The sequence below is a fragment of the Vombatus ursinus genome, unplaced genomic scaffold, assembly GCF_900497805.2.
Source record: "Vombatus ursinus unplaced genomic scaffold, bare-nosed wombat genome assembly UNPS02009573.1, whole genome shotgun sequence".
NCBI classification, from domain to species: domain Eukaryota; kingdom Metazoa; phylum Chordata; class Mammalia; order Diprotodontia; family Vombatidae; genus Vombatus; species Vombatus ursinus.
The window spans coordinates 25,284,937-25,297,436 of NW_020949351.1; the positions used below are offsets into that span (position 1 = coordinate 25,284,937).

Below are 12,500 nucleotides of genomic sequence, written 5' to 3' on the forward strand. Positions count from 1 at the left end.
GAGAGAGAGAGAGAGAGAGAGAGAGAGAGAGAGAGAGAGAGAGAGGAGAGGATTGTTGGAAGACTAGAGAAAAAGTTTCCCCCACCCCCTCAAAGAAGAATAAAACATAACCGCCAACAACATCAAACACGAGAAAGCAAGAAGTCATATGAAAAGCTAAACAACTTCTTGTGAGAAGAGCAAAGAAGAAAAGCCAGACAAGAGAGTGACATAATAGGGGGCGAAAGGTGGTGGGGACAGAAAGAGCCAAAAGAAGAAGAAACGCCAGAACACTAAGGGACAAAGTCAGGATTAGAGGAAGGACACTATCCATCCCTGAAATGTGAAGCTGCACACATGTTGTGTAAAGTGGGGGCGCACACGCCACAGCCCCGTGTGTGTTGTGTGTGTATGCCTGCATCTCTCGCTGCTGCCGCCGCCGTCACCCCCTCAGCTGCCGCTGCCGCTGCTGCCGACACCGCCGCTGCTGCCGCTGCCGCTGCTGCTGCTGAAGCCGCTACCGCTCCCGCTCCCGCTACCGCCGCCGCCGCCGCCGAGATCGGTGCGTCTAGCAGGAGGTGCTGGTGCTGGGGAGACACATCATTTGGCGGAGTGAAGCGGCTAATTGCGGAGCCCCATCCCTCATTTGCATAGGCAGCCGGAGTCCGCTGGAGCCCGGCCAATCCGAGCTCGCCCCCTCCATTAATCGCCATGCATTATTCACCAGCCTAATTACACAGCCCCATGCGCAAACCGCGCAGCCGCCGCCGCTGCCGCCGCACCGCACTCCTCAGACTCGCACCAGCTAATTCCCTACAATTTCCCCCCCAACACGACTTATTTGCGAACAATTTTCACACTCACACCCCCCCGTTTGCTGTTTTGCTGATGCCTCTGCAAAAAGCAGAACCAACTCGCAGTTAGCAGCATGTCTCGTCGAAAGCAAGCCAAGCCTCAGCATCTCAAATCGGACGAGGAGCTACAGCAGTCCGAGGTAGTTTCTGAACACGGTAAGGGGCTCTTCTCTCTCTGGGGTCCGAGAAGGGGGAGGGGGCAAAAAGTAAGAAGAGGGCTTGGGTGGGCATGCCGGGGAGATTTTGTGGTAGGTTATTATTGGGTTAGTTTGAGGAGACTTTAGGGGATAGGGTTTTGGGAGGTTGTGTTGTTTTTCCTTAGTGTGTTGTAGGAAGTAAATTATTTGCTCTATCTGAAGAAGGGAAAATTGAAGGCAGTCGGGTGTTGTATGCGAAGGGAGAAAAGTTAACTTATTTCGGAAACAAGCGCCAAGTTTCCTTCCCCCGACACTTCCCAAACCGAGAAGCCCAAATCAATCTTCTGGTTTCCCCACTGCAGCGAAGACACCTTCCTTGATTGAATATGCTTGGGGAGTGCATTTGGTTGCAGGAGTTTCAGGAAAGACTGGGGGGAGGTGGTGCAATTATCAGACTGTTAAGTTAGAGAGCAAGTGTGTAGAAGAAAAGGGAGCTGGCACCCGGGACAGCTCACAGTCCGCAAGTCAATTCCCTTTCTTCTAGTTTCATTTCGTAGTGCCCTGATTGCCCCTAGGGCACTAGAGTTTGGGAAAGAGGTAGTGGGAGGAGGGGCTTTAAATTGTGGCTGTGGGTGTTTGCGGTTCTCAGGCCGAAAGTTAATGCACTGCTGGGAAGTCTTATCTCCTCTTTCTTTTCTCCTCTCATCTCTTCTTCTTTCCCCGGCTTTCTTAATGTCTGTGCGTGTGCGTGTGTGCGTGTGGGTATGTGTGTCGCCTCTGTTTCAGCTTGTGCACTGAAGCAGCAGTGACCGCCGCCGCCTCTCGGCCAGGGATGCCGAGGGCAAGGAGGATTGGGCCGGGGAAATAGGAAGGGAGGGGAGTGGTGGAAAGAGGGAGTAAGTGGGGGGATAGATTCCGGAAACAGCTCCTTTTCAACACTCTCTTCCATACGCAGTCGCGACAAATACGCTTGTCTTCACACACACACACACACACACACACACACAGCAGAGCACTGGCAACTCCAGGGGCGGCTGTGGTTGCAGTGGCTGTAACTTCTCTTGGGGAAAGCTTTCTCCCAGAGGATGCCTGCTTCTTGCTACTGAAGCATTAGGTGTGGAAGGACACAGAGAAATCGCTTCTCCCCCACCCCCTTCCCCATATTTCTTCTCCGCCCCCTTCTAAGACCTCCTGCCCTTCTCCCACACTCACCGGTAGAAGTAGCTGGTGGCGGAGAGGTTGTGAAACCTTTTTCGGGAAAAATTTATTTCTTTTTCACTGGCCTCTAAATTTGTGGATCAAGAGGAGGAAGAGATTTCTGTCCAGAACGAGGAAAGGGGTTCAGGGAGAAAAGGAGGGGCTAGCAGTTGAGAAGGCATCAAGGGTGGAATCGGGAACTCCAAAGCGGTTTGACTGATTTGGGGCAACTGAGTTTTTCCGATGTGAGGGAGCCGGGAAAGGACTGCCCCTAAGGACTCTTAAGCAATATTCACTGCCATCTTTGTTCCCTTTCTAGTTTCAAGTCCCTCGTCTGGCTTTTCCTACATTATTAGTTTTGTGATTGTTTTGTATCCTAGCTGCATTTGTGAGCCGCCACCACCACCGCTTTTACTTACCTCGGGCCTTCCCTTGTTTTGCTTACAACTCTTCTTTCCAAATGTTAAATGAGCTTTTCTATAATTAACCAAAAGGCCAAGAAACAATTGATTTTTTCGGGTAAAGATTTTATTTGCGATTATCACACGTTTTCCCTTTCTGAAGTGACATAAGTTTTCCGAGTTTGTCATTTAATTTATACTAAAACTGTGCAAGTGTGTTTTGCAAATTAACTTGGGGGTTGAGATGTACTTTTAGGGTAGTCTTGTAGATAAGAGGCTTTCTTTCCTTCGAGTGTTTTGTTGATTTTTAACTGTTTCTGCCTGCCCTTTCTTTTCATTCTCTTTCCGTAACCAGAAGTGAGACATTTGTATTTAAGTACCCTTCCAGTTACCAAAATCATTTATTCTAACTGCTTTCAAACGGAAAAGGGGGAGAATGTGTGAGTGTGTCGGTGTACCTGGTGGGGGAGAGCTACGTGAAAGTTGGAGGTTGACATGGATTTTGACTTATTGAAGCTGAACTTTATAACCTTTATGTTTGGGACAGTCGGAATCTACTTCATCAGGTTAAAACATCTGTCGGATCGACAAAATGGCAAGCCCATCGCTACAGGACTACCATAGCCTCTAGAGTGCTTGGAAAGAAAGGATAAGTAGGGGACTGTTGCTACTGTGCAGAAGCTCTTTAGATAGTAGATGTATTGCTGTAGAGGGGCTACACTCTCCTTTAGCAAAGCTAAGAAATAAATTGTTTTAATTGTGCATATTTTTTGAAAAATAGCATTGCCAGTCAAGCAGACTAGAAATAGTTACACATTTTATGATAGAAATTGAATAACAATAATTTTTTTTAAAAAGGCACAATCCTAGGAAGGTCAGGGACAGGAGGTTTTAGAGTTTATTACAGTGTTTTAAAGTTTGAAGCACAAGTAGCTCAGTTATCCAGGGAGAGAGAGAAACCTTTTAAATTCTTAATATTATCAGTATTCTGACACTCCTGTAGAATTCATGAATTACGGAAAATTGTTTAACTAGTTTTGGTTTTGGTTTTGGTTTTTTTGGTGGTGGTGGTGGTGGTGGTGGTGGTGGTGGTGGTGGAGTCTTATCTATATAGCCAAGTCACCCAAGATTAAAACAGGAGATATGCTTAAAAAAGAAAAGAAAAGAAAGAAAAAAAAAAGAAAAGAAAAAAGAAACGCTTGCATATGGTGGGTAGATTAAGGACAAAGAATCTTTTTGTCATGGAAATGTTTTTTTTTTTTTGTTTACTTCATCACATAGAATTTCTCACACTTGGTTTGTTTTGTATTGCCCTCAATGACTACATGATCAAATGAATGGATTTATTTCTGCCGAATGAGAAAGACAGTCTTTCCTTCAAAAGAACTACATTGCATCCCAGTGAGGAATTTTAAAGCGTTATTATTGTGGTTTCTCAATAGCTTAAAATCGGCTTTCACAGCAACCCCAAAATGCAACAATGTAAATACTTCTCAGCTTTGGAAGGTTGTTATCAAAATGTTCTATGTCTTCTTTTATTACAGCATATTTCAATTAATAGAGTAAAACCCCTTGTAGTGAACAATTAACAGGCTGGGGCAGAACTATTCTTTTTCAAATTTTATTTTAGAAATGTGAGCACGGTAAACTTAATAGTGTAAACATGGTAAGGGATATGTAGCACACCTTAGGAAACCTAAAATGGGGTAAATCATTTACAAGTTTTGTAATGAATTACTTTATTACTACTGTACTAAATGAAAAGTTGGAAATATTTATATTTATATTCATTTTAGAAATCAAACATTTTGTCAAGGCTGTGTGGATCTATGTGTGTTACTGGATTTGGTTTTATTTTGTTTTTTGTTTTTTTACAACCATTCGCAGTCATAATCAAGATGTTGCCACAATCCCTGATCATATTTTGCAACAGGCCAAAAATAGCCTTTCTAGAGACAGAGCAGAATAGGCAAATACTTCATTTCAAGACTTGTTTTAAAGGCAGCTTAGGCCAACCATTAAAACAATTCCTTTGCCTTAACACTTTTGATAGCTAGTTATTCATAGAACATGGGTGACTGTTCTCTATTAACCTAAGGAATTTTTAAAAATTATTTATATATATATATGTGTGTGTGTCATTTTGATTGCTGTTACCATCATATAATTAAATAAAATACCTAAAGAAGAGATAAGTACTTTTGAAAAGTAAAATTATCAACTACACCCACCCCCCATGTTAATTTTGGGTAATACAATGAAACACAAACATAAGTCTACAATATGAAGTTACATATGAGGCAGTCACTTTAGGATGTGAGACAGAAGTTGTAATGTTACAATAAACTAAATTCTTTTAAGCCACTTTGTGATGGGCACAGTAAAATGATAGAGTAGTTTTTATACATTGAACAACATTAGGAAATTTGAAGATAGTTGGGTCATGATGTACAAATAGGTAGGTATTGAAATTTTTTTGATAACTTTTGGGGGTAACATACAAAATCATACTAAAAACTGACAGTATAAAAATAAATACAAAAAACATTCTTCTATATTCTTTATAAAGTTTTACTTTATGAGATCAGAAAATATGGTTATATAAATAGGAATAATCACCTATGGATGTTATAAATTCATTGCAAGAACTTTTTTTTAATAATCACTGCTCTGGAATGACAAAAATAATTTTAGTAAATTTCATACATGTAAAGCCTAAAAGTTATTCCTTTCTACGTTTTGGTGGCAGTTTATTTTAGCACTTATTCCTTATATCCATTAAGACAACTCTCAAAAAATTAACTGTTCACAAATGACTTACTTTTGTCTCTCACTGAGAATTAGTAGCAAATAGGAGACAGGTTTCAGATTCCATTAAATTCATGCCATCAAGTAAAGAAATCTTTTTTGCCTGCTGAGAATTACTATCTTAGAAAAATTAATTAAGTGTTTTGATGCCAATAAAACTTTTACCAAGCACTTCTAATGCTCACTTATCAAGATATCCTATATGTGGATGATTGGAATATTTCATCTTACTAAAACAACTTAGAAAATTCCTGTTGTAATTTAAAGGGGGAAATACAAATATGTGAAGGAAAGATATTTCACAACTTGAGATGATGTTTGATTCAACTTTTAAAAAAATACTGGCAATAATTATTCCAAAGTTTTATATGGCCTTTTTTTTCCTGCATAAGTATGATAATGTGAAAATAATTTGAAAATCCTTTTAGTGAAAAAGAATGTGTGATTTTGAATTTTAACAATTTTATTTACTGTACCTTTTAAATTAAGAAAAATAAGATCCCAAGTTCACTGTAGATAAACCCATTTCTTTTATCTTTTAACATGCATGTTTTGCCTAGATTGTTTCTTATACATACATGAACTTACACACACTCCACATACATTTACAATTCAGCATACCAAAAAGAAACAATAGAAAATAACTTGCTACCATAAAAGGATAATTGTTTTCTCAGAAACATGAAAAGTAAGAGTAACTGGTAAGTAGGAAAAGATGAATTTACAAACACATTTAATGAAACACATCAAGATTACTTTTATGATTTTTAAGATAGATCATTTTAACTTTCAACAGAAGGGCGGTCAATTAGTTGTCACTGATGAGAAAGAATAGCTGTTTAACAAAGTTAAGAAAATCCTTAGGTACCATTCATCTTAAAACTTTGCAAAAAATAAATGTGCATTAGATCATTCTTATGACATTCAGAGTCAGAAAAAAACACTATGGGTTAACAGCAGGAATTACTTAGCAAGCTGATTGTTTGTTGTACACAAGATGATGGAAAAAGCAGGCAAAAGTGGGTCAGATTTCATCTTGGGCTGCTAATCTCTTAGAAGTCCTACCATTCATTTCAAGGTGGCTATAAGGACATTTTCTGTTCCTTGGGAATTCGGCAAAGGCATAGATAGCTATGATTTCTTTTTAGTGACCATCTGTGCAAGTTTGACATCCTTAAATGTAAGTGCTGACTTATGTTTTCATTTCAACAAATATTTTTACTGCTGTATCTGCATTGTTTGTGATATTCTTGATAAGGGCCAGGAGCATTTTATGGTGATACTTTAATTTAATTTAAAATTTAAATTAAAATTTTCCATCGGTGCAATTCTAAAATAATCCTTATCCTACCTAGACTCTTTCATTTCATGTTGTTTTTCATCTACCTCATCTGGCAACTGCTTCAACACCAGGACAGGGATATCTGTAGGCTGTCCAGTCAGGATATGAGTTACTTCTGCTGATGGTGGAGCAGGTCTGAAATTACATTAAATTAGGTAACTTTTGACACATTTATTAAATCATAAAATGTATGCAGAATTATAATATTTTACCTACTACTAATTTTTAATAACTTCTATTTTTAAAAACTATAGTTTTTTCTCCACTTTCAATTTCAATGTAAATTTCAACTGTGTTCCTTTTAAATATAGCATTTACATGCTCATAATTTCCAATAAAACAAACAGAAAAATGGAAAAGTAAAAATCATTTTATAAAATCATCTTACAAATTACAGAAAATGTAAAAGACTACGTACATGCATGTTAAAATCACTTACAATGAACCACATAGTGCAAAGAACCAGTTAGAAAAGAACAAGAGTACGGATAATAGTTATAATTTATCTCAAGGTTGATTTTTTTTCTAATAACTTCAAGACTAGCAACATGTAAGTTTTTAAAATACCCAGATGAATAAGAACTGACAAAAACAATAAGGTATTTGAATGTTTTACATCCTATGCCTGCCTTCTTTCTGCAAAGTTAGAGAAGGTTAGGTTGCTACTTAAGACCCCTACCCCTCTTGCATTTTCTGTGCATTAGTGTCTAGTGTCCTATAGAAAGTCTTTCTGTTTGGTGTCAATGAAAAGGTGAGATTGCATCGAATGCCTGCTAGCTTCCAATGGACTCTCCCTGAGGGTGGGTAGTTAGAAGTGCTTTGACAAGCCTTGCTGATTTAACCTTTGCCTGCTTTGCCCTGCCAGGGGTGGCCACTAGATGTCAAGCTCATAATACAATTAGTACATCTGTGCAGTTGACCTTGGCAGCACGGCTTACCACTGTTCTGTTAAGTGTTAACACTGAATTTGAGTGTTAACTAGAGATCCCTGTGAGTTTGCTACATGCTGCACAGCTTATCAAATGCCCATCTAGTTCAGCACAAGTGTTTACAGTTCTTAAAGAAGAAAAAAAGGTTTTCTTTTGTGCAGCCCCTACATCTTGAACTGTTTAATTAACCCTGCAGGTGCCATAGCGTTTTGTCTTAATTCCTCTGCATTATTATTTGCTATTTCAAGAGTGATCTCTTAATAGCACTATTTGATAATTCTGTGGTGTCATTTGTATATAAGGCAGAGAGTCACTTGCTTCAATGACAAGTGGTAACAAATACTTTTTTTTTATCTTGTAGGATGTTTTAGAATTGTGCAGTGTTGTTTTTCACCACTTGCATTTACCACATGTAAATCTCATGCACTTGAACTCAGCATTTCCGTACAAGCAACAATAAGTGATAGAAGTGATTTTGCTTACAGTTATTATTTTAGCTTACAATGTTTTTCCCTTTTTATTATTATGTTCATTCGGACTATGCTGGGTTTTCATGAGTTTGAAGTGTTATTGTTTTATTGCTGTTGGTTTTACTGTTTGGTTGTTATTGTTGGGAGGTAGTTGACTATTTGTTTTTATATGTAGTGAACTCTGAAATGACCAGGTTTTCAAAATTCAGTACCTGGGTTATTGGAAACTTTCTCAAGCACAGGCATGCTATGAAAGAACAGATTTCAATTCATTTGTTAAATTTATAGGACTATGTACTGTAGGGGAAACCTATCAACAAGCAAAGTCACAAGCACTCAGCACAATCTCAAGGGTAACCTCCTGAAATCTGACTTAAAATTTTAACATCAACTTAACATTTTAAGGCTCATATATATTTAATTAAGCACAAAGAATGATGTATGTGGATACATTCAAATTATGGTTACATTGACATGAAAGGCCTATTGTGTAAACGTGAAATAAAACAAGCATCCTATTATTTGACACAACATCGTGTTCAGATAGTTAAAACAAATTGTGAGTGTTGTAACTATCCCACATCTGCATAAGTACATAAAGGAGCCAGTGTTTTCCTGAACTAGCGCTTTGCTGCACAGATTACAAAAAACTGCAAACGTTTTCAACAGAAGACAGTTGGTGACTGTGCCACAGGTGGTTGTTACTTAACAAATTCGAGATTTGGGCCACTGAATAGATCAAGCTAAGTGTGCCAGGTCAGTACTAGTTTGTACATAGCAAGAGTGCCCTCCACTGTTCAGCTCCATATTAACAGCTTTTGTGGTCTGTGAAAAAGGACAGAAAATTTTTCTATTGAGTCTGGAATTTCTTCTACATTGTTAAACACAGTAGGGGTCTCTATTTGTCTCCTCCTGTTTCACAGCTTGGGCTCAGTATGTGATAATTCATCTTTCTTTATGGGATTCAAAGCTATCATAAAGAGTTAAAAAGAATTAATTTGCAAGAAAATAAGTGTCTCCTAACAATTTAAGAAAACTTGAAAAATGCTGTGTAGATTTTTAAGAGGTGATAAAGCTGAAGTAAAAAGTATGCTCCCCTTCTCCAAAGAGCCACATGTCATTGTAAAGTTCCCAGACAGAACAGAAAAGTGATCATACATTTTCCAACATTAAACAGGTTTTGCCTGATACTATATGAATTTTAATAAAGTCAAATTGGGTGTGTGAGTGGTGAGGAGAGAGTGTAGTGGAATAAACGATGGCTTGCCCATTCTGACAAACAGAATTATAAACCATCTGTCCAAGTCTTTATTTCACTGGTCTTTAGCAATTGGGTAGCTTATTTATAACCACCACCACTACCACCATCACCACCACCCCCCAATGAAGTAAAAAAGAAATTTGCTATGAGCTATTGTTTATATTGTGTGTATATGAAAATGCGCTAAATCTAGCTTTGAGGCTATTATTGACATTAGTTGATATGAAATGCAAAATGTCAGCATTTTTATGTAATACACTAAAGGTTAGACATTACCTTCCATAAAAGGAAATATTTTTCTCTTCAGCAATTCCACATTACTAATTAAGCTCCAGATTTTTAATGACAGGTGCTTTAACTTTTATTAATGTTTGTTTTTATGCTTCATAGCACAATGGCAAGTTAAAGAAAACATTCTTTGAAAATTCTCTCTCTATTTCACACTAGATTTTATTAATTAAGAAGCTTTAAGGAGATTATTATCAGTTTTAAGCCATAGCTATCTTACAACTCTTCATTTATTCTTTTCAGAATGCTAAAATGTTTTTAGACAGCATTCAAACCAAATGACATGCCAATGTACATTTAGTGTCTACGTCTACCTTTTTAAAACATTTTCTAAAATACACAGTAAAAAAAAAAACTAACCTCTGATCCTAGCCTCGAAAACATTTTCCTATGTATAGACTCTTATCTAATCTAACTGGAAAGATGCCTTACTCGCCAGCCATTTTCATGCAAAACTGGAAGTGGCTTAATAAAGAACAGATCAGGAATTAATCAAAGCTGAGACAATAGTGAAACAGTTTTTTGGCTCCTTTCACATTGAGAGAGTTGATCCTAAGAAAAGGAACATTTTGTTAAACATTCACTATACATTTTATGAGTTATCCTGAGAAGAGAAAAATTTAAAATTTAAATCTATTCCGGAACAGTATTATCTTTGAAACTGTTTGTTAGAATTCCTCTGAAAGGTTTGAACAGATATTTTTCCCCTTCAAGAAAACTAAGACTAACAGATCTTGTTGCAGAAATACAGTTTGAACAGTGACAGAGGGTGTGCAACACTTAAGTACACAGAGCAAAAAAAAAAAAATTGGCACAGCTGTGAACTAACTTTACACATTTCCTCACTTTAACTGAAAGAACCTCTATATGTTTTCAGCGCCTAGTTTTCTTATTTCTCCTCCTGAATGCATGCAAGAAAAGAGATTTTACGTTTCATTCAACATGAGTATATATGACTTAAAGCCCAAATGTTTGATCAGTAGCCTTCTTGCCCTTAGCAAAGTGGTGTTCTTCCCCCATCGGCACCTTGTTACCTCCCACACATTATAAGGAGGAGAACAAAGTATCCAGATGATGATGCTATAATCTTTTAAAAAATAACTTTCCCTAGATATATTTAAAGTAGCAAAAAGAAAATAATCTAATAAATATACTTCAATCCATGTACTGGATGCACTTTTTTCCCACATTTTCCACTATCACCCTTCTGTACTATAAATTAATGTTAAATCCCCTTGGCTATTTATAGGTTCAAATCTCTTAGCTGTTGAGCTGCCAGTATGGGAAAAATAAATTACTTTGATGTTAATTATGATGTCTACTGTGCTTGATTCTTAATTTCTCCCTCTTGCAAATATATATATGTGTGTATATATACATGTATATAAAGTATTTTAAAATGTTCATCACTGTTACTGCTATAGCATTTCATAAATTGTCTCCCTGTTGGATTAAAATGAAAATGCTAAAGTTCTGCTATTTAAGAGAAGTGTTAACATAGGTAGAACTTAGAGACTAAAACAGAATGCAAATTAATTAAAATAGAGAAGAAATGATGAGATTTGTGAAGATGACATTTTCTTGGATTAAAACTATGAAGGAATTCAAAGATTTTAAGTCTATTATGGTGGACGGTGAGCTTCATTTAGACTTTCCAGTATACATTTTCTTGTATTCCAAAATGACTCCAGACGGAGCACATTTTCACTAAAAGGTAGTGTTATTTAAAATTCACAAATGAGAATTAGCCTTTGAATCAGGTTGCACAGTTTATTGCTTCTTTCTCACTCATTTTTTGAGGTACATCAGAAGTCATCATTTTAACAGTGGGGTTTTTTTTTTCCATTTTTCCATTTCAAGGAGGGTGTACTATGAACTTAAAAAAAAAATGTTGCTTACAAAAAAGCTCTGTTTACAACTCATGGGACTTCTGGTGATAATTTCCTACCCTTTAATCCAATTGAACTTTTTTTTTAAAAAAAAATTACAATTAGAACTGAGAATTTGATTTTTCTTTTTTTGGAATTTTTAATGAAAAGCAAATACAACTTTATTTCTTTGTAGGGAAGATTACTGTAATCGCTTTTATTTTCATTCATTGTACTTAAGGTCATATGTAAGTTGTATTTGTTATTGTAATCATCTAATAGTCATGTATAAAAAGTAATGTTGAACCATCATAAGCAAAATACTTCAGAATGTTAATTTTTCAAACAATTATGTATTTCAAATGTATGGCTACTAATAGAATATGATAATCCTAATTTCAGTTTGTCTGAAATTATTAATTTGAACTATTAGTAAACTTTGCTTATTCTCACATTTTATTTCAATTATATTTTGTAAATATTTTTCTCTAATGACAGAAAAAAACAAGTTAGTAATGTTCATTATCATGGGGTCCTACTGGTTGTGACTATTTATAATATATCAGTTAATTCAGAAGACTCTGAATATGCACAACTGATACTAATATCTCTTTTGTGTCTGCATGTCCTAATGCCAGTCATGCAAATTTCTATTAAAATGTTTGCATTTTCTACAATTGAAAGAATTAGAATCCTTTTCAATTTTGACAGAGTTGATTATTATCTTAATAAAAAATAGATCTCCTAATGTTTTTCTTTAACTATTTAATTTTAATAGTTTATTACATCAGCACTTCAGGGAATTTATTATTGATGGGAAACTGCCAGGTTTTTTCTACTTTAAAAAAATACTTTTTATTGTTCCCCACAAATTGTTCAAAGATTCCCATGAATCTTTCTCCAGGGGAGAAAGAATTAGTAGCATTTAGCTAAGCTACTAATGGGAAAAAGTCAAATTAAACTGTG

General features: G+C 36.5%; 1 protein-coding gene across 1 annotated transcript in view; it reads left to right on the forward strand.

Annotated features, from left to right (window-relative positions):
- The first annotated feature begins 907 nt into the window (after positions 1-907).
- Positions 908-12,500, forward strand: part of SALL3 (spalt like transcription factor 3) — a 19,955-nt gene continuing 8,362 nt past the window's right edge. The window contains exon 1 of the mRNA XM_027852301.1: positions 908-989. Within this exon, the coding sequence (XP_027708102.1) occupies positions 908-989 (82 nt within the window). The remainder of the gene's footprint in view (positions 990-12,500) is intronic.